General features: G+C 39.2%; 4 protein-coding genes across 8 annotated transcripts in view; all 4 read left to right on the top strand.

Annotated features, from left to right (window-relative positions):
• The window catches only part of trappc11 (trafficking protein particle complex 11), a gene marked incomplete in the record, with an annotated part of 15,077 nt that extends 11,746 nt beyond the window's left edge, over positions 1 to 3,331 (top strand). The window contains 9 exon segments of the mRNA XM_024260320.2: positions 1,277 to 1,398; positions 1,474 to 1,593; positions 1,664 to 1,729; positions 1,800 to 1,956; positions 2,027 to 2,138; positions 2,211 to 2,302; positions 2,391 to 2,524; positions 2,729 to 2,896; positions 2,968 to 3,331. Coding sequence (XP_024116088.1) covers positions 1,277 to 1,398; positions 1,474 to 1,593; positions 1,664 to 1,729; positions 1,800 to 1,956; positions 2,027 to 2,138; positions 2,211 to 2,302; positions 2,391 to 2,524; positions 2,729 to 2,896; positions 2,968 to 3,012 — 1,016 coding nt within the window.
• Positions 3,332 to 3,808: 477 nt separating this feature from the next.
• On the top strand, positions 3,809 to 11,240 carry spdl1 (spindle apparatus coiled-coil protein 1). 3 transcript variants are annotated; one of them, XM_024260321.1, is made up of 14 exons: positions 3,809 to 3,919; positions 4,566 to 4,727; positions 4,828 to 5,004; positions 5,774 to 5,968; positions 6,848 to 6,997; positions 7,075 to 7,173; positions 7,258 to 7,368; positions 7,436 to 7,576; positions 7,650 to 7,756; positions 8,117 to 8,237; positions 10,451 to 10,517; positions 10,594 to 10,755; positions 10,826 to 10,895; positions 10,965 to 11,240. In XM_024260321.1, exons 2-14 carry the CDS (start codon positions 4,566 to 4,568, stop codon positions 11,107 to 11,109), a joined length of 1,707 nt encoding a protein of 568 aa, XP_024116089.1. In that variant the 5' UTR covers positions 3,809 to 3,919; the 3' UTR covers positions 11,110 to 11,240. The 3 variants fall into 3 exon arrangements, with proteins under 3 accessions (XP_024116089.1, XP_024116090.1, XP_024116091.1); XM_024260322.2 differs by lacking the exon at positions 3,809 to 3,919 and adding an exon at positions 3,939 to 4,068; XM_024260323.2 differs by lacking the exon at positions 3,809 to 3,919 and adding an exon at positions 4,074 to 4,093.
• Positions 11,241 to 11,911: 671 nt separating this feature from the next.
• Positions 11,912 to 17,057, top strand: sil1 (SIL1 nucleotide exchange factor). Of its 2 annotated transcripts, none has more exons than XM_024260319.2 (12): positions 11,912 to 12,053; positions 12,453 to 12,594; positions 12,913 to 13,060; positions 13,947 to 14,052; positions 14,132 to 14,237; positions 14,310 to 14,396; positions 14,507 to 14,602; positions 14,754 to 14,875; positions 15,522 to 15,618; positions 15,701 to 15,865; positions 15,937 to 16,101; positions 16,174 to 17,057. In XM_024260319.2, the coding sequence occupies exons 2-12, from the start codon at positions 12,505 to 12,507 to the stop codon at positions 16,369 to 16,371; spliced, it is 1,380 nt and encodes a 459-aa protein (XP_024116087.1). In that variant the 5' UTR covers positions 11,912 to 12,053; positions 12,453 to 12,504; the 3' UTR covers positions 16,372 to 17,057. The 2 variants fall into 2 exon arrangements, with proteins under 2 accessions (XP_024116087.1, XP_036069881.1); XM_036213988.1 differs by having other exon boundaries at positions 14,132 to 14,213.
• A 356-nt stretch (positions 17,058 to 17,413) lies between these two features.
• Positions 17,414 to 19,119, top strand: part of uvssa (UV-stimulated scaffold protein A) — a 32,230-nt gene continuing 30,524 nt past the window's right edge. The window contains exons 1-4 of one of the 2 annotated variants that reach the window (XM_036213989.1): positions 17,414 to 17,616; positions 18,360 to 18,475; positions 18,613 to 18,766; positions 18,851 to 19,027. In XM_036213989.1, the coding sequence (XP_036069882.1) occupies positions 18,366 to 18,475; positions 18,613 to 18,766; positions 18,851 to 19,027 (441 nt within the window). In that variant the 5' untranslated portion in view covers positions 17,414 to 17,616; positions 18,360 to 18,365. The remainder of the gene's footprint in view (positions 17,617 to 18,359; positions 18,476 to 18,612; positions 18,767 to 18,850; positions 19,028 to 19,119) is intronic. The other variant, XM_024260317.2, reaches the window with a different exon arrangement.

Here is a 19,119-nt window from a genome sequence, read left to right on the forward strand (position 1 = left end):
GCAGATGATGAAAACGGAATCTAGATGTTTCTGATTTGAAAAAATCCATTAAGAAAACTTTGCATGATTATTTATTTTTACCATTTTAACACTCAATCCTCTGATTATCTTTCAGGGAAAAGATTAATCATATTCCGTCTTTACATAAATCCTCATTCATTTTTTTAATCACAATTTCTGTGCTAAAGTTTCTGAACTAATGGCTCCAAAACTCTGGTCTGAACATTCCACCAGATCCTGCACAAATGGACTTTTGCCTTTACCTGCTTTAAAAACTCTTACGGACAGAAATCTTTCTTTTATGTGCTCACTAAAGCTTGGAACAATATTCCACAAGACATCAGGGCTGTAAGCACAAAAATCCACCTCAAAAAGAAAGATCATTTAAAAGACATATACAGTTCATCCACTGACGTGGCTGCTGACCCCTTCATCTAAATTCACTGTATTGTCTTTGAGTGTGTGATTGTTTCTGTCTGTCTTGCTGTGTATTATGTTTGGAGTTTTATGTTCTGCAGAGCAGGAACCTGCTGAAAACCGGTTTTAAACTGAGCCAGGCTCGATTGTTTTAACCCTTTCCTGTTTAATAAATATTAAAAGAAAAAAACGTTCTGTAGGACAATTCTCAAACGTTTCCTTTACAAGTTTCCACAAATCAGCAACTTTATTTGATTGAATCGTCATTCTCCGTTAAAACTTTGTGATGAAGATTTAACTTTAACGTCAAAGGAGACTAACAACTGGACGCTAGCTTCAGCTACGTCCAACTTTTAAGGTGGTATGGATAAATAAAGTCAAATAAAATGACACAACTGTCATAAAACTGGTATTTTCTAAATATAACATAAATCCACCGGATTATTATTATTATTATGGTCTGTTGGAACAACTGTCACAATAAATCCATATTTGGAGTAAAGACTCCTAGTTTTTTGTTTTTTAAATTTGTTTTATTTGAAATGCCCTTCTTCGGTTTCCTCTTTTCTGCAAAAAGAAACTTTCTAAAAACTTGTTTTTTGTTATCTTTGCTAGCTTGGAGGATTAAGTTTAGTGGTCGCCTCTTTAAAACCGTAATGGATGGATTTTACACACATGATGACATGCGTCAAGAAAGAGTTGGATGTGGTGGAGAATCCAGTAGTTTTTCAAAATAAAACTTCCTTCAGAATCAGATTCTAAATAAAACTGTTTTTGGTTGTGTTTTGTTTGTGGACCGGTACCATTGTTTTATGGTACGTGGACATTTCAAACCCTCTCTTTTACCGGCCTTCCTCAGGACAAGACGCCAACCTCAGCCAGACCACCCACGTGACCCTCGACGGCTCCACGGTTTGTGACGATTCTGCTGCTTCACTGCTTCCCGATGTGCCTCTGGGGGACCTGCAACCCGGCGGGACGGTACACAAACGAACACCAGAACCGCCGCACAGCTCCTCCTCCCACCGCTGACGGTTTTCGTTTGTGTTTTTCCAGCTGGAGAAATGTATCTACTTCCGGTGTGGGTCCACCGGGCCCCGGGTCTTCTTGTTCCAGGTGGCCTACAGCATAGACACGGCAGTGGAAGGACGGCAGATCATCTGCAAATGTCACAAGGTGGAGAACTCGCTAGTTGTTGCTTTAGCTCTTCAGTCTGAAGGATGATTGATGTTCTGTTTGTGTTCAGGATGAGACGGTCACTATCGACACGCTGGTTCCTTTTGACGTATCCGTCAAGTTTGTGTCCACTAAGGTGTGTTCCTTTGTGATTATCAAATCCCGAGATTCTTTTTCCACGCTTACATTTCCAACTTTCTGAGTAGTTTGAGCCGCTGGACCGGGTCGCCGTGGACATTCCCTTCCTGCTGCTGACGGACGTGGTTTCCTCGTCTCCGTGGCCGCTCCTGCTGGTCTCCTCGTCTCTGCAGCTGCTCTCTCTGACCAGCAACACGCCGCAGCTTCAGTCGCAACTTCAAGAAGGTACCGCAGCTCGTTGTTCTGCCGCCACTTTTGCTTCTACCTCCGGTTGAACCCCGATGTCTGTGCTCAGTGGTTCTGCAGACGTCCGAGTGCGCCAGCGAGTGCTTCTGTCTGCGATGTCCAGCAGGGACCAACAACAACAACACCGTGGCCACAGGACAGTACCTCATCTCCTGGAGGAGGTGGGCTCTCCCGCACAATCGCGGTTGAAGGATTTTATCTGGAATCTTCAGAGTTTTTTCTCTGGTAAACAGGCAGTCTTCCAGCCCAGACGGTCCTCTCATCCAGACGACAGTCACTCTACCTCACATCATCCTGGAGTTGGTTCCTGTCTATATTTATGCAGGTTAGTCAACGTGATGAATGTATTTGGTTTTTATCCAGAATTGGTGTTTTTAACTCACATTTCTGCTCCTGCTTTGCTCTAAAATCAGAGTTGCCGTCGTTCGGGAGAGTCAGAGAGTCGCTTCCAGTCCGCTACCACATAGAGAACCGAACGCCTCTGATGCAGGAAGTGGAGATGGCCGTCGAACCGTCGGATGCCTTCATGTTCTCTGGACTCAAACAGGTGAGGTCACGCCCACGTCTTTAGGATCCAACTATGATTTTTAATCTTTATTATAAATATGTTTGTCTTTTTACTGGATGTGTGAACATTTAAGTCATATTGATTTAATCATCATTTATGAGTCAAAAAACTGAGTTAAAGCAGAAGAATCGTTGAAACTTTGACCTTCTATAACAGTCGGTTTATTGTTGTGTTGGTGTGCAGGTGCGTCTTCGTATTCTCCCGGGCACAGAGCAGCAAATGCTGTATAACTATTACCCCCTGATGGCTGGGTACCAAACACTACCACAGCTCAACATCAACCTGCCACGCTGCCAGACCTCCAACACACAAGCACTAAAACGCTTCCTGCCACAACGGATCTTCGTAAAGGTAACCAGCAGAAGAAGCAGCGGTCGCATTCAAGCCTTTTCCAAATCCTAAATCTGTTTCTCTGTATTCAGCCTCAGGGTCGACAGCCAGAGGACGCCTCCATTGCTGCAGCTTGAGGAGAAAATAAAACTATTTACTGTAAATACAATAACAAAGCAGCTCCGTCTTTGTTGTTTGAGATGGTTGTTTTCACAGAAATGTCATTTTTAAAACACTATTTGTTTTGGTGTAAAAATGCACTATGAATCAGCTGACCAAACATCTGAAGACCTTCGTTTCCGGGGAGTGAAAGAGACGATGTGAGCAACAAGAGGTGATTCTCAGCTAGCTGTGAAAATCATGTATGAATCTGATTTGAGCTTCATGAAAGTTTGCCTAGAGTGTAATCCATGGATTGAATGTTGTGAAGGATCGATTATACTGAAGTTATGGAAACTTGCCGTGTCTTATTTTTGCACATTCCGAAGAAGTACACACAATTCCCTTTAAGTTCACCCTTTCTAAAAGCGGTAAAGTGTTCAGCCGCACAGCATTTCCAGTTATTTAATTCTTAGAAAATACACATTTTAACCACACCAGTCACACAAACACTGTATCACATTTATGGTGCTATTTGGAAAATTAACTATGCTTGGATTTTTACAAATCTTGTCTAAAAAAACAAAAGTATTTTAAGAAACCAGCTCCTGATTTTGTCTTAACTTGTTTTTATTGCCTATAAATGGGAATGTATGAAAATAAATGTATTTAAACTGTAATTAAATAGAGAAAAATGTTTGGACAAAGTAGAAATAAACTAAATCAGTATATAAGTATTTTTGTTATTAAGATCATTTAAAACAGAAACAGCATTCAAATAAACTACCTAAATGTTGGATTAGCATTGTCGAAACGGCAGGGGGCGCTGTGGTTGACTTCAACAGCTTTCACCCAACTTCCGGTTCAAGCAAGATATCGCGAGATCTTCGGAGCTTGATTCAAACCATTCAAACAGTGGCGGTTTTGGGACGTTTTTGAAAAAAGGTAACGTATTGTTTTGAGATATAAGCCCTTATAGTTTACTCTAATTTAGTTCGAAAACATATTTTTCTCTTTTTTAATATATATAAACGATTAAGCATTAATTTTTTTACACCGGTGTGTTAGCAAGCTAACGACGCATATTCTAAACAGTGAGTGTGACGTTTCTTTTGTGAGGTAATCGAATAATTTGAGCTTTAAAAACCTAATTTTCTTGTAAAAAACTAAAAGTCCACACATTATCATTTTACATTTTGTTTCTAACACAGATATTGTAATATCCCACCATGGGCACTAAGAACCAAAGTATAAAAGCAGTAAACCCGTTGTTAACCGGTTCACTGTTTTCTCTTAAGGCACGAATTTGTTAAATTTTAATCGAAGCTTCAGCGAAAAAATAAATACCGTTAAATGTATTTTTAAACATGTTTTAGACTGCTGTCAGAGCTGAGAATAGACATTTCCCCAAACAGAGATACGTCTCCCCCTAGCGGTACCTTAAAGAACTTCAACCTCCAGTTCACTTCTTGCAGACTTTAATCTGATTTTTTACAAATAATACAAATGATCAGATGTATTAGTGATTCATTTTATGCATCAGGAATATCCATGCCCTCATAATGTAAACCAACTATAATTTTTCTCTCAGATGGCAGCAGAGGACAAAATCCAGCTGTTGAAGAGCCAGCTGAGGGAGAAGGAGGAGCTGCTCCAAAAAGCTGCTCAAGCTGGTTTGGATCTTCTTAACCAGAATATGGAGCTGCAAACCAAGATGGATGAGCAGAGAACAGAGATGACAAACGCACTCGAGGTTAAAAAAAATAAATCCTTTTGATTATCCTGTCACAAACATGATCTCAATAGCAAACAGAGGGTCGTGTAGTTAACGAGAAAATGTGTTTGTTTCGCAGGCTGTGGAGCAAGACAAGTACTCGTTGCAGAGGGAGGTTGAACTGAAGACTCGGATGTTGGAGTCGCTTCAGTCAGACTTTGAGTGTTTCAAGAACCAGCAGAAACAGCAGCTTCAAAACCAGCAGGAACACCTGGAGAGGAACCACAGCTCTGCACAGAGTGAGCTGCACAACAAGGTACAACGCCAGCCTGAGAAACCAATAGGAAAACAAACAAATCTCTTTTACCATCCTTAGAAAAAACTATAATTTTTTTTTTTTTTATCTTAACATAATATACTTGAAAGCAAAAACCTAAGTACACTTGGAGAGTGGTGCTTTTAAAGACCTACTCTAACAAAAAATCAGGTTATTGGTAGTTTTAACGTGTTCTTGTAGTATTTTTCTGATGATGGAGGACATATTTCAAGAAAATTTTCATTAAATTTGTATTTTTCGGTACATTCTTAGTCACATTTTTGTGAATTAGGAGCAAACATATGAGAACCGGTAGTTACATTGAGGTTATGAGGGCCTTTGAACTCAGAGATTAATTTCTGATTAACTCTGTAATAACTATGTCCTATAAAAAGAGATTTCTAAGATTTTGGCTAAAATGGCATAAAAATAAATAAGATCACTGGGAAGGCTTTGGAAACAGATCAGGAGATGATCTGAATGGGACTTAAATAACCCAGAAGACGTTCATAAAAGTACTTTTTGTTTCTTAAATGATCATAAGTATGATTACAAACATCTCCAGCTGAAGACCTGAGCCTCCCGCTTTCCTCCAGGCTGCTGAAGGATTGTTGTTTACTCAAATGTGTATTAATTTGAATTTGTGCCAATCTAGTCTAATGTAGATCAGAATAATTGTGACAAATTTCTATTTGATGAATGAAAGCAAACAAAAGTCCTGTGAATCTCCTGGATGCTCGCCTCCGTCTTTACCTGCTGTGTTTCTCAGCTGCTCAGGTTGCAGTCGGATCTGGATAAATCTCAACTGAACGAAAAGCAGCTGTGCCACAAGCTGGAGGTGCAGACGGAGACGCTGAACAACAAGATGGAGGAGCTTCGAGCTTTGAACGAACAGACCCAGAGCTCCATGACGTCGGAGATGATGGAGGTGCAGATGAGGGTGATGGAGCTGGAGACCATGAAGGTGAGGAGTGAGGGGGAACGGAATTAGGGCTGCCACGATTATTTAACTTATCGACTATTAACACAATCGACTGATTTAAAAAGTCATTACTTTATATTAAATGGAGTTAGAGTGTAGTAAAGTTTAACTAAGTTGTGAAAAAATAACTTTTTTTATATTTGAGTCAGTGAGACCAAAACTAGATAAATAGATCCTTGTTTCACCAAACCAAATTAACAAAATAAAATGTACATATAGATAACATTAAACATTATCATTTGTTATCTATTGGGGTTTTTTAGGCTAATTTGGAATTTAGCTTGTATTTAAGCAACACCCAATATTTTTGCAAAATTGGCATGTATCAGGGATTTTGAAGCAACTTTACTACAAAATTTAAAGAAATTTAGTTCAACTTCAGCTCTTTCATAGTTCTTTAACAACATTTCCAGTCTTTTGCATTTTCATCAAATCCATTCAGCAATAAAGTCAAATATGTCGCCATTTTCAGAAAAAAACTTCAAATCTTTAGCGACCACTTTCAGTTAAAATCATTCACTCTAGCATTACCGCAAGGAATGCAACTTTTCTAGTTTAATCTTGTTTTAATACCAGAAACTAATGAAGGACAGAAGCTACACAATTCATTAAAAGTTTAATAAACTATCATCTTAATAGTTGGTTTAAAGCTAAGGATGATTAAGATTTATGCTTTACATCCACATTACACAGAACCCTATTAGTCGACTTATCAGAAAAAATAATTGATGATTAGTCAACCAATAAAATAATCGTTTTAAATGGAACTAAGCCCATAAAAATGTTGTTTTATTAGTAAAAGTTCTGTCTATTCGTAGAGTTTTTAGTCACTTGTCTGAATCGTGTGTTTTCGTGTTCCAGGCTGAACTGGACCAGGAAGTTCAGGAGTCTCAGTACCAGCGGCAGCAGCTGGAGCTGGCTGTCTGCACTCTGCAGCGGCAGCTGCAGCGAATCACCGAAGAGAAGGAGGAAAGAGAGAAAGAAGCCGTTTCCTGGTTTAATGCTTTAGAGGTAAAGGTTAAACTTTGACATAAAGATGACCCCTGATTCTTCTGAAATCCTCCTAATACTTGAAGTTTTCTGTGCAGAAATGCCGTGAGCTGAACCGGGACCTTCAGGTCCAGCTGGATCAGGCTCTTCGCGAGGCCCAGGATCCAAACCGGAAAGGGAATTCCGTGTTTGCTGAGGTGAGAAGCGGTCATCGCTCCGTGTAAACGTGACACACACAGCAAAACGAAGGCTGCTCGTCCAAAACGCTGGTTCTCTTCCAGCTGGAAGACCGCAGAGCTGAGATGGAGCGACAGCTCATCAGCATGAAGGTCCAGCACCAGTCGCTGCAGAAGCTCCACGCCTTCAGCAAGCAGCAGATGCAGCGCATGAAGGTGAGCGCGCAGCAGCTGCAGCTCCTCTGTCGGCCATCAGCTCACAGACTTTCACGTTTCTGCTCAGGTCCAAATCGCAACCCTGATGCAGCTGCAGGGATCCAGAGCCGACCCGGCTCAGCTGGAGCGGCTGCAGTCCATGCTGTCGGAGAAAAACAGCGAGATCCACAACCTGATGACCAAACTGCAGAGACTGGAGAAGGTGGAGGTGAGCTCCTCCACACCTGAAGATATGTCTCTGCATGTTTGAGATCCAAAAGGTCATGTGTGTTTGTGTCCAGATGTTACTGAAGTCCCAGCCCACAAACGCCGCCTCGGCAGACGCAGACGACAGTCGGGATGAAACGTACTACACCGACCTGCTGAAGATGCAGCTGAGCAACACCGTGTGAGTTTTTCTTTCTTTTATTATCTTTGGAACTAAATTTGCTTTGACAGCACAGATTAGACCAGATTACACTTGATAACCACCTGAGTGAAGTTCTAACTCATTTGGATCTTCAACTTTCCATCTGAAGGATACGTCAGAGGATACGATCATTTCTGTCGTTTGTAGTCAAACAGGAAGTAGGTTCTAGCTCCGCCTCCATTACTGCAGACTCACACTTTGTTGATTCAAACCAAAATTCAACCAGTTTTTGTCTTTATTACTCCAAACTTTGTTTTCTAAACCTCTAACATCTGTTTTTGTTCATGTTTTGTCTTCAGCTAATGCACATTTAGAGAATCTGTGTTTGTGTGTCTTCAGGAAGGATGCAGAACGTCTGGGAGACGAGCTGTCCTTGCAGAGGATGAAGTCTCTGTCCGAGAGCCAGAGAGCTCTGGAGCTGGAGAGGAAACTCTTCACGTCGGAGCGGCTGCTCAAACAGGTGAAACCTCAGAGAGAGATGCTTCTGGAACTACATTAGAGACCCACTCTGATGAAAACGGGGTTTTGACATCTTCTTTTTCTGATGATGGAGGACATATATTAAGAAAAGGTTTTTATTTTGGCTAAAAACGGCTTAATTATAAATGAAACACCACTAAGAAACTAAACTCTCCTCGGAGAATTAGACATTTAAATTATTTTTTATGCAGTTTGTTTTTGTAATTTTTATACACAATCTCAGGGAGTGAAATTAGAAAAACTTTTATTTTAAAAAGCACTAACATACATTTTTTGAGTTTTATAAAAATATGAAAACTGAACATTTTGTCAAAGAAAATAATAAAAGTTGGAGCAAAAAAATCTAATTTTTTTAGATTATTTTGAAGCTGTTTTAACAGGTTTCTAGAATGTTTTCCTGTAACCTGTTGATCCATCGACATTACTTTCATTAAATTACACACTATCCTATCTATTGTCGTTTTGGGTCGATATCTCACAGACACAACGCAGTAGGAGCCACAAAGTTCAACGTCACAATAAAAAAAAATACGGCTCTGATTCGCATTTATGTTACTGTTGCTATTATGGAAAATATAAACATTTATTTTATATAAATAAAATGTAAACATAAGGAAGAAATTGGCTTTTTTTCTGAAATAATTTATAATGTTTGATAGAGGTTCCTTTCAAAATAAAACATCCTGTGTTACATAGGATCGATGAAGGAAAATGTCATTGTAGTTTGTGGAATGTCACCAATGACTTAAAAAAAACAAAAAAAAAACATCTTTTGTCATCGTCGTTGATGATTCTCAGTCAGAAATGTGAATGTTTAACTGGGAAAAATTAAATCTGAGCAAATTAAGTGACCTATACTGTATTTTTTAGAGCATAAGATGCACTTAAAAGCCATGAATCTGCATATAATTAGTAAATCCTCCCTATGACCTTGTGGGCCTTAATTCTGACCTCCAAAGGATTTTGCTGAAAAATCCTTCAAAATGTTTTGGTTAAATTTGTGATACATACCGTATTTTCCGGACTATAAGTCGCACCGGAGTATAAGTCGCAGCAGCCAAAAAATGCAAAATGATGAAGAAAAAAACATATATAAGTCGAATAGTCCAACATTTATGAACAAATTCAACAAGCCCGACGAAACGTTGCATTTGCAAATTGCAAATTTGCAAAAGTTGCAAATTCTAGTCCGCTGAATCTTTTGATGTACGTCTAATTTAATGCTTGATGCTTGTCCAAAAATGTGTTCATAAACTAGACACTCCCATTGGAGAAGCTGTCTGAAGTTTTTAGCCTCATCGCTACATGATGGAGGCTTTGGCTGTTTATCTCGTTTAAAATACACAGAAGATACGGATGATGTTGAGAGGTTAAGTTATTTATTTTAAAGAACTCCACAAAAGCATCTATAATCATCTCTCCATTCTGGGTTTAGGACAGCAGTTTTTTGTCATTTTCTTACGGCGATCGTTACCTTCTAGCCTGCAGGAGCTGCATCTAAATGACAGTTTTTAGCTGCTCTTCTGTCTGTTTATAACCCAGTTTGATGGCTTGTTGTCCCTCATTAGCCCAGGAAGAGAAAAATAAAACAATAATAATAATGTCTTGATGCAAATGAGAAAAACATCATAACATCCATGAGGAGAATGATTAGATTATCAGGAATGTTTGTTTTGAACATAACTTCTTCTTCTGCGTTTCTGTCAGCGGACAGCAGTAGATACTGATACACAAACCTACAGTGCCCTCTAGTGGTTGTTATTGGAAAACAACCGCCAAAAGGCAACCGGTTTAAGTGGGGAAAATAACAAATATATGAGCCTATTTATGTCTAACAAAATCACATATAAGTCGCTCCTGAGTATAAGTCGCACCCTTGGAAAAACTATGAAAAAAAGCGCGACTTATAGTCCGAAAAATACGGTACTATCTTCATAAGTTAGGGTTTTAGTTGAATACAATTTGAGGTTACTTTCCCTTTCCTACTTTACTTACTTTTCACTTAACAGTTTTTCAAATTAAGAGCATTTTTATTTTCGTTAACTGAACAGCCCTAACTGAGAGGTAAAAGAGCCACATGCGACGCCAGACCTCTGATGTAGACGGTGGTGTTTGCAGAACATTTTCTGTCACCAAAGACGTTTTGATTTTGATTTTTTTAACGTTTAGTTCTGTATATTTTGTTGTCGACAGGCTCAAAGTGACAAGATCAAACTGCAGCTGCGCATCGAGGAGCTTCAGCACAAATATGAACCAAACGGTGAGAAACCGCTCCTCCATCAGGACTCTACTGCCTCCCGTCTACAGAACTGCTGCACTTTTCTTTCTGCTCGCAGACGGGAAAAGGAGCCTTCAAAAGAGAAGGAAGGAGAAGCTTCCCGTGGACGTCCCGCCGCCCTCTGAGGAGAGGACGGGGGACAAACAGCAGGTGGTTGCTGTGATGTCAGACATAAAGATTGAAGACGGCGAGGAAAACATCATGAAGACTTCCACACGAGGTGAATGAAAACACTGTGGGAAAAAAATCCCCAAGATTCCCAAAGGCTCATCTTCAGTGTCCCTCTTCAGATCCGGAGCCACGGTCCGCTAAGTGTGTGAGGATCAGTGAAGATGAAGGAGTTGTGATTCCAAACCCCAGGTCAGTGTGTGTCCTCTCAGTACCCGCTGTCTGATGAAAACAGTCGGTTATTGTCTGTTGTGTCTGCAGCTCTCCTCCTGCTGACCTGAAGGTGAAGACGGAGCCGGATGAGAACCTCCAGCAGAACAAACCGGAGGAGAGGAAGAGGAAACCCATCGAGATCATCCACGTCACGTCCAGCAGCAGCATGGAGAACCAGTGCGCTCAACAGTAGAGCTGCATGAATGTATGAGGGAAAGATTGACTTTAAAAATGTTTCTGATTATAAAAAGTATTATTGCTGTTTTTTCTGTGTATTTCATGTCCTTTATTGTATTTAATCCTATTAAAACACTTCCAACTAAACCTGAACGACTTCTGTTTGTCCTTCATCAAATGAGGCTGAACTTTATTTGTTTAATTGATTTTTATATTTTTTTTTAATAATTGCACACTCATGAATGCATTTTTTTAGACTTTATGGAAGATGTAGTTCTTGCTATGGAGGAATAGAAAATATTTAAGAGCGTTTTTAAAAAAATATTAAAAATTTGTTTTCTTAATATGTAAAGATTATTTTTACATTTTATTTTTTTTTTTTAGCTAGTAAATATACATGATTTTCTCCTGGGTTTCTTCCCAAAACGGGCATTTAGCTGCTCTAAAGAACCTCCATTGCCCTTTCACTTGAAAGATGCTACTATACAGTATAAGGAGGTTTAGTGAAATATAGGTATGCTCAGATGGTAAATCCTGAAATAGGAATTATTCAGTGGTATTTAAAGTTTCAGAAACATTAGATTACCGCATTAAGTGCTTATTTTTAGCTATAAACTTAATTCACTGTATGTAGGCGTTTCATTAATTTAAAGCTGTTGCTTTACTTTTTTTGTTAATTTAAAGTGAAAAACAAATCAAAGTGACCTGCTCTTATCAAGGAATAAAGACAGAATGCAAAAAATACTTTGCTGAAAATTCCATTGAAACGACTTACAGAACGTGAAGCTGCAGTACTACTCCACGCCGGCGGGTGGCAGTGTTCAGAAGTTGCGCTGTGGACAAACTACACTGTAGAACTGGCGAAACACCAACGTGGACCAATGAGAGACGAGTGGAAAGTGATGGAAGCTTTTAGAAGATCTAAACGGCGTTTGTTTTCCTTCAACTGCTGGTGACAAGGTGAGTTTTTCCTAAATTAATTAAACTCAACATTCAACCTGCTTCTGTTTCACTCGTCACTCGAAGAAGAAGAACTGCTGCAGGGCTTTTATGTTGAAAGGATTCAGCCAAACGTGGTTCTTATGGAGCTAACACCATAAAACAATACAATTTACTCACATAATGAACAAGCTGAATACTTGTAAATATTGTAATGAATTATTTTTAGACCGAGATTAGTCGGATATTAGTATGAAAGTGACAAATAGTTTTAGAAATGTTTATTTTCTCTGTTTTTCCAGTGTAAAAAAAACCAAAAAATATTGATGAAATAAAAATCATAAACATGTGTAAATATTTAGAACATTTCACATCTGAACGTTGAAAAATTTTACTTTTTTTTAATTTTATTTTCTGCAGTGATGTGTTCTGAGTCCTGACTCTTGCCTGCTGCTCCCCCGTTGCCATAGCGATGAAGTACATCACTACCAGAGGATGGTTCCTTTTGCTTTCTGCCTCTTTTTTGCTGTGCTCACATGTTGTCAGAGTTTATACCCAGAAGGTGAGATCTGCTGGCATTTCTCTTCTCAAACGTGAGACACTGAAAAGCAAAACAAACAAACAAAAAAATTGAACCTCCTTTAGTATTGAAATTGATTATGATCTTTCTTTGCAGGTGATTTTTTAAAAAAAAGAAAAGTTTGATGAAAATCCATATATTTTTAATTAGGTTTAAAAACACCTTACATGTAAAATCCTTTGTACTTTAATAAAACCCTGACTCCAAATAAATCCAGCCTAATTAAGCTAAATCATAAGTATGCCAAGCAAACTTTGTATTTTCTAAAAGTTTTGTGATTAAACAATACTTTTTGTGCAGTCTGAAGGTGCTCTCACTGTGGTGGAAAACACAGACGACAAAGGAGGAGAAGGAGAAGTGGTTGCTGAGGATGAGGAGGTGGTGACTGTAGAAGATGAAGACCTGGAGGTGGTCCAGCCAACTGAGGAGTGGCAAACACTCAAACCAGGTTTGATTCTGAAACTTTTATTCTTGATTTCTCGATCCTAAATGTTGGGCGTTAAAAAAGAAAAGGAAAATCATGTTTAGTGTTTTTATTTATTAAACTAATAAACCATTTTTTAATTAGTTTGAATTTGGATCTAAAGGTTATTATTTTTTAATAATTTAGATTTTTATTAGTTGAGCTCTGACTCATCTAAATTTGATGTCAAAGTGGAAGAAATAAAGTTATTCTTTATCAGTTTGTTTATTTAATGTTTTCTGCACAAAATCCAGAATTTTGTGAAAATAAACGTGTCAAATGTAGTGCTTAGTAAACATTAAATGAAAAATTAAATTCCAATAAATAACAAGGTTCTCACACTGCTTACATGATAATTTGTCATCCTCTTTTAAAAGAAGAAAAACAACCTTTAAAAATAATTTGTTTGTTCAAGTACATTTATTTATGTATTTATTAGTCACAAAAGCAGATTTTAAGGGAATGCTCTTTTAACCCTTAACTGCTACTTAATATAAATCTTCTAATATAATATAATTTAATATAATATGTACGTTCAAAATCTTTTTTATTTTGTGAATTTTATTATAAATATTCATCTTCACACTGTTTATTTTTGTCTTTTTTTACAGAAACAGATCATTTTATTGAAAAACTTCCTCTGATATTCTCCAGGCTTTGACATTTAGTTTGGAGTGAATAAAAAATAAAAATAAACCTAATTGTGTTTGTTTAGCATCCTATTTCTCTTCTCTTCCACCCTCTGTTTGATCAATAAAATCCAGACAATTTTATTTTGAAATGTTGGAGCTCCAGGACAGTTCCTGTCTGAGGAGCTCGTCTGTTGATGCATTCGGGGATGTTTTTTTCACTTCTGTGTGGTTCTGAACAGGTCAGACGGTGCCGGCCGGCTCCCACGTCAGACTGAATCTGCAGACGGGTGAGAGAGAGGTCCGACTGGGGGAGGAGAAGCTGAAATACTGGACTCAGGAGCACAGGTGACGACTTATTTGAACTTCACGCTGGCAGATTTAAAGACTTCAAAAACACTAAAGAGTTTTGCTGTTTCTACTTCAGAGAGACTGACGAATCCAAATCCTCCTTCAACTTTGACGAGCTGAAGAGAGCCATGAAGAAGATGAAGGAGGAGCTGAACCTGGCGAGTAAAGACAAGGACCTTCAGGTCAGCCTCCCAGAGGATGGGATGAGCGGCAGCCTTTAGAACAGCATGAACTGATCATCTTCACGTCTGCAGGAATCGCTGGCGTCCAGGTTTCGACCTTTAGAGGAGCTGAAAAAGGACATGGCTGAGCTGGACCTGCTGATGGAGACAGACGTTCAGGTACCTCCATGTTTCATCCATCCAGAACATGAAACTTTATTGAAATGTTTCAACCAGACAGAACCAGAACTATGAGGATCCTAAGGAGGAAAATGTTCTTTTTTTGGCAGATCTTGAGGCGACTGCTGGACCAGATGAACAGCACCAACACCACCACCGAGCAGAGGCTCAGCATCCTGCTGGAGTTGGAATATCTGGTGCATCAGGTAACGACCTCCACGACTGCTGAGAGGAGCTTCTCCTATGTGTTCTTAGCGTGTTCTTGTAGCATTTTTCGGAAGAAAATTAAGCTTTCTGTGTATTTCTTCATTCAAAGGGTTGATAGACGAGAAAACGCCGTTGATCCTTGTGTTTCAGGTGGATAACGCTCAAACTCTGTGCTCGATGGGAGGTCTGCCGCTCATCCTGGACGGTCTGAACAGCTCCGACTTCAGGCTGCAGGAAAGCTCCGCCTTTGTGCTGGGATCTGCTCTGTCCACGTACGTCCATGGATCGGAGCTCTGCAGATGTCTTCTCCTTCAAAACTAAAATGGCTGCTTTTCTGTTGGTTTTATCTCCATAGCAACCATTTTATTTTCTGGTCGTCTTGGGGTGACGAACAAATTGATGTCATTTTTAAAAGAATTGGTCAGAGTATATTTTTGGATTTCCTTGGCAACGGAGGTTTATTTGTTAACCACGCCCACATTCCTCATATTAGTTTAGTTCAGCTTGAGCCAACCATTAATGTATTAAATTTTTATGATATTACAGTAAAAAAAAAGTGTGAGAAACAGGTAAACGCCACTTTTGCAAGCTCACCACGTGAACGCCGTTCATAATCTACAAACTTCAAAACCACCATTTTTTCCCAACATGCCTCCTAATGATGTTCGAGGAGTTAGGGATTTCGATCTTTCATCCTGAGAGGAGCTTACATTCAAAGCTGGTACCTTATTGGAAAAATTCAAGATGGCAGCCTCTTCCAGAGGTCAAAGGTCAATTCTGTATCTTTTGGATAAAGAACCTCTTAAATCCTGCTTAATTTGTTCCTTTAAAAAACTTTTAGCTGTTATGTTTGCATAAATTTACAGTAAATAGGAGAATATTTGGAAGTTGTGTGTAATCGTTCCTGTTTGTCCTCAGTAACCCGGTGGTCCAGGTGAAAGCGGTGGAGAACGGCGCTCTGCAGACCCTCTTAACCACGCTGGCCACGGCAGAGTCCGTCAGCGTCAAGAAGAAGGTAAAGACGCCTTCCTGGTGTGAAGTCTGACTTGCATCACCTGCTCTGAGCTCACGTTCACCTGGAGCGGCGCCCTTCTCAGGTGCTGTTCGCCCTAGCGTCTCTCCTGCGTCACTTCCCGTTTGCTCAGCGGCACTTCGTCACCCACGGAGGACTACAGATTCTGTCGGAGCTGTTCAAAGCAGACGGAGGCGGCGTTCTGCGGACGCGCATCGTCACCATGCTCTACGACATGATCAGTGAAAAGGTCTTTTGACTGTCAGACGTTTTCGTTCATCTGTTTGCGGTCAGCCTCACCTCCATCCTGTCCTCCAACAGGAGCTGATCTCACAGGCAGGTCTGGACTCGGTCCAGGACCCGTCCCACGAGGAGCGCGTGCACCAGTATTCCCAGGTGTCCCTGCAGGGGGAGCTGTTGGAGAAGGGCTGGTGCAGCATGGTGCCCCAGCTGCTGCAGTCGGCAGAGCACGACTACAGAGAGAAGGTAGAAAAATCAGACAGAGACAAGTGAAAGAATTCTTCCAGCTTTTTAAAGCGGGACCTTTCTCTGTTACAGGCTCTTCGGGCTTTATTAGCGATGGCGCCGGTGTGTTTGGATCAGTACCGCTCAAACGCCGCCCTGGCAGGCTCTCTGCACTCCCTCAGACTCCAGTACCAGGAAATAATTCAGTCAGAAATGATCCTCGGGGAGGAGAGCGGCTACTTTACAGAACTGGTCGAACTCATAGATGCTCTGCAGGTCAAAATGCAATGAAGAGCGGATTAGAACTTGACTGGTCAAGAGGGTGCAGGCTGCATACAAGAGGCCTTTAAACACCGCAATCAAGTCAAAGACACAGGGAGGAAAATCTCAGCTGAGAATTTCTGGGTCTGTATGTAAAAAGAATTAACTTAATGAGTAAAATTCGGCTTTAATCGTCTACATTCAATATTTACTTTCTGGTCAGGGAAACATCACACACTATAAAGACATAACTTGATGATAAAAGTCATCTAACACATTCAATTCTTTTGGAAAGTGTTTTTTATTGTTCTGACAATAATATAAAAATATGTGTTATTTATTTTGCCTTTTCTGGGACTAGATAGCTTCATCAAAAGGGGAACATAAAAAATATATATATTGGGAAACCATCTGGGCTGTACCCTGCCTGGGTCTTGAAGCAGCTCGGATAGGCTCCGGCAACAACCAATGATCCTACACAGGATGAAGTGGGGAAGATGTATTTGGATGGTTAATAATTGCCTAAAATCTAAATCTGTATTTATTTTATGATTTAAAAAGAATTTGAAAAACATGTTTAAGTGTACATGGATTATGGGGTGTAAATGAACTCAGGAAACTCCTGACACACTGTTTCGTCATGCCTTTATTCTGAAATGCCAAACCGGAAATGTTCTTGTTTTACTTGCTCATTAAATAACGTCAACAGAACCAAATAGCAAGAGTTATTGTCGCTTTCTTTGTTTATTCGTCTTACCATAAATGGGCTTAAACTTAAGAAAGCGGCTACTGCAGATCAAATATGAAATTCAATAAACTCCTGCTAGTCTGTTTGACCCATAGACTGACCAGGCCTTTACTCTGAAAGTTAACCGGAAATTTTGATTTTTACCAGAAAATGACTAAATGATCATTAAATAATATAAACAAGTATCAAACAAAAATAGTTTAGTCACTTTATTTGTATTCACCTTGTAATGAATGGGTAAAAAATGCTCATTTGTAGTGTTTATGATTAGTCAAATTCAGGACATTTCTGTAACGCAGTTTTGCCATGCCTTTACTCTGAAATGTCAACCGGAAGTGTCTATTTCTTACCGGAAAACGACGAAATGATCATTAAATAATATCAACAGAACCAAACGGAAAGGGTTTTTGTTACTTTTTTTGTTTATTCACCTCACCATGAATTGGTATAATCTCAGAAAAGGCTTTTGTAGGTAACAAAAAATATATTTAAATTAAAAAGGGCATTTAAACGTGAGGAAGCCGCCGGTAAGTGTCTGAAAGTGTTAGCTAATTGTTTTGATGCTAACTACTGTAGGGGAAAAATGTAATTTTTTTGATACTTTAACATGTTATCAAACATGATAAATAATACATATATAAGCCGATTATTTAAACTTCGTAGAGATCTCACTGTCAGCCTTTAAGTGAGTTCGTGATAATAACATTTAACTTGTAAATCCTTTATGATGGTTCTTAGATGACAAAAGTCATTTATTTACAGCAGTTTATGATTAAATAAATGCTATAACATGAAAACGTGTAATAATAACCATTAGAAATAATAGGAAATAACCTCGTTGATAAAGATGTGTTAAAGAATTCATCCTAACAAACCATTTGGACCTACCTCAGCAAAAGTAGTTTATCAGTTGTACTACAAGTATAACTTAGTCTTTTCTAAATGAGGTAGCATATTTAAAGTGTGTTTTTATATACTATCCATATATTGTAAACTTTCAATTTACTCTTAAGACATATTCAGTTTGTATAGTCCATACATTACACATATATGGTCTCTATTGTACTACACAATTCAAATACTACAGTATTCTTAATAAAATAAATAGAATAGAATATAATTTTTGTCACAGACTCTAAGTCCAAATTGCAACACAATTAAAAAAAACACACTAATCATGCAGGACTGGTAACGAGAGTGTTAGCCTGAGCATATGATCTATGATCAACTACAAGTGTATGACGTTTTGTTGATGGTTTTCTGTCAATAGTTCGTCATGGAGTTAAACCAAAGAGAGAGGACGGCGGCGCTCGTGGAGGAGCTGACCACATCTGGACAGGCTCAACTTAACCAGGACAAAATGAAGGAGCTGAAGAAGATCTGCAAGTATGGAGCACACACGCATTAATCATTAAACAGGGATTCAACTGTATTTCATAGTTTAAAAAAACGTTCTTTATTCATTTATCTTGATGTCAACAGCAGGTTTGGGAGACACAGATGTTTACTTTAATCTTTTTCAGACTGTCGAATGACTGCATCGATCACGTCTACCACTTGCTGATGTCTCAGCTCAACCAGGAACACTGCGAAATCCGACTGTCAGCCTTCCAGATCGCCACTGAGCTCTTTTCCAGATCACACCACTTCAGAACGCTGCTGGTCGACAACTTCCAGGTTAATTTAAAGTTTTTTGTCGTGTGAGACTGCACTGAGACTCTTATGTGTCTTAAAATCTTCTTGTTCCTCGTCCTCCTGCAGGAGTTTTTGGAGCTGACTGTGGAGACGGACACGGAGCAGCCTCTCCCTCCTCCTAAGGAAGTAGCCAAGAAGCTGCGGTCACTGGCCATCCAGACCGTCCAATCATGGCAAGCCTCTTATGGCTCTGCATACAAGAAGCTGGCTCTGGGTTACCACTTCCTCAAACAAGTTAAGAAGGTATAAAATATATTTTTTAAATAATTTGGAGTCCTCTGATTTTAATCAAATTAAAATGGGAAAACCGGGATTTTCTATAAAAATTCAATACT

Source organism: Oryzias melastigma, linkage group LG10 (assembly GCF_002922805.2).
Source record: "Oryzias melastigma strain HK-1 linkage group LG10, ASM292280v2, whole genome shotgun sequence".
Classification (NCBI taxonomy): Eukaryota; Metazoa; Chordata; class Actinopteri; order Beloniformes; family Adrianichthyidae; genus Oryzias; species Oryzias melastigma.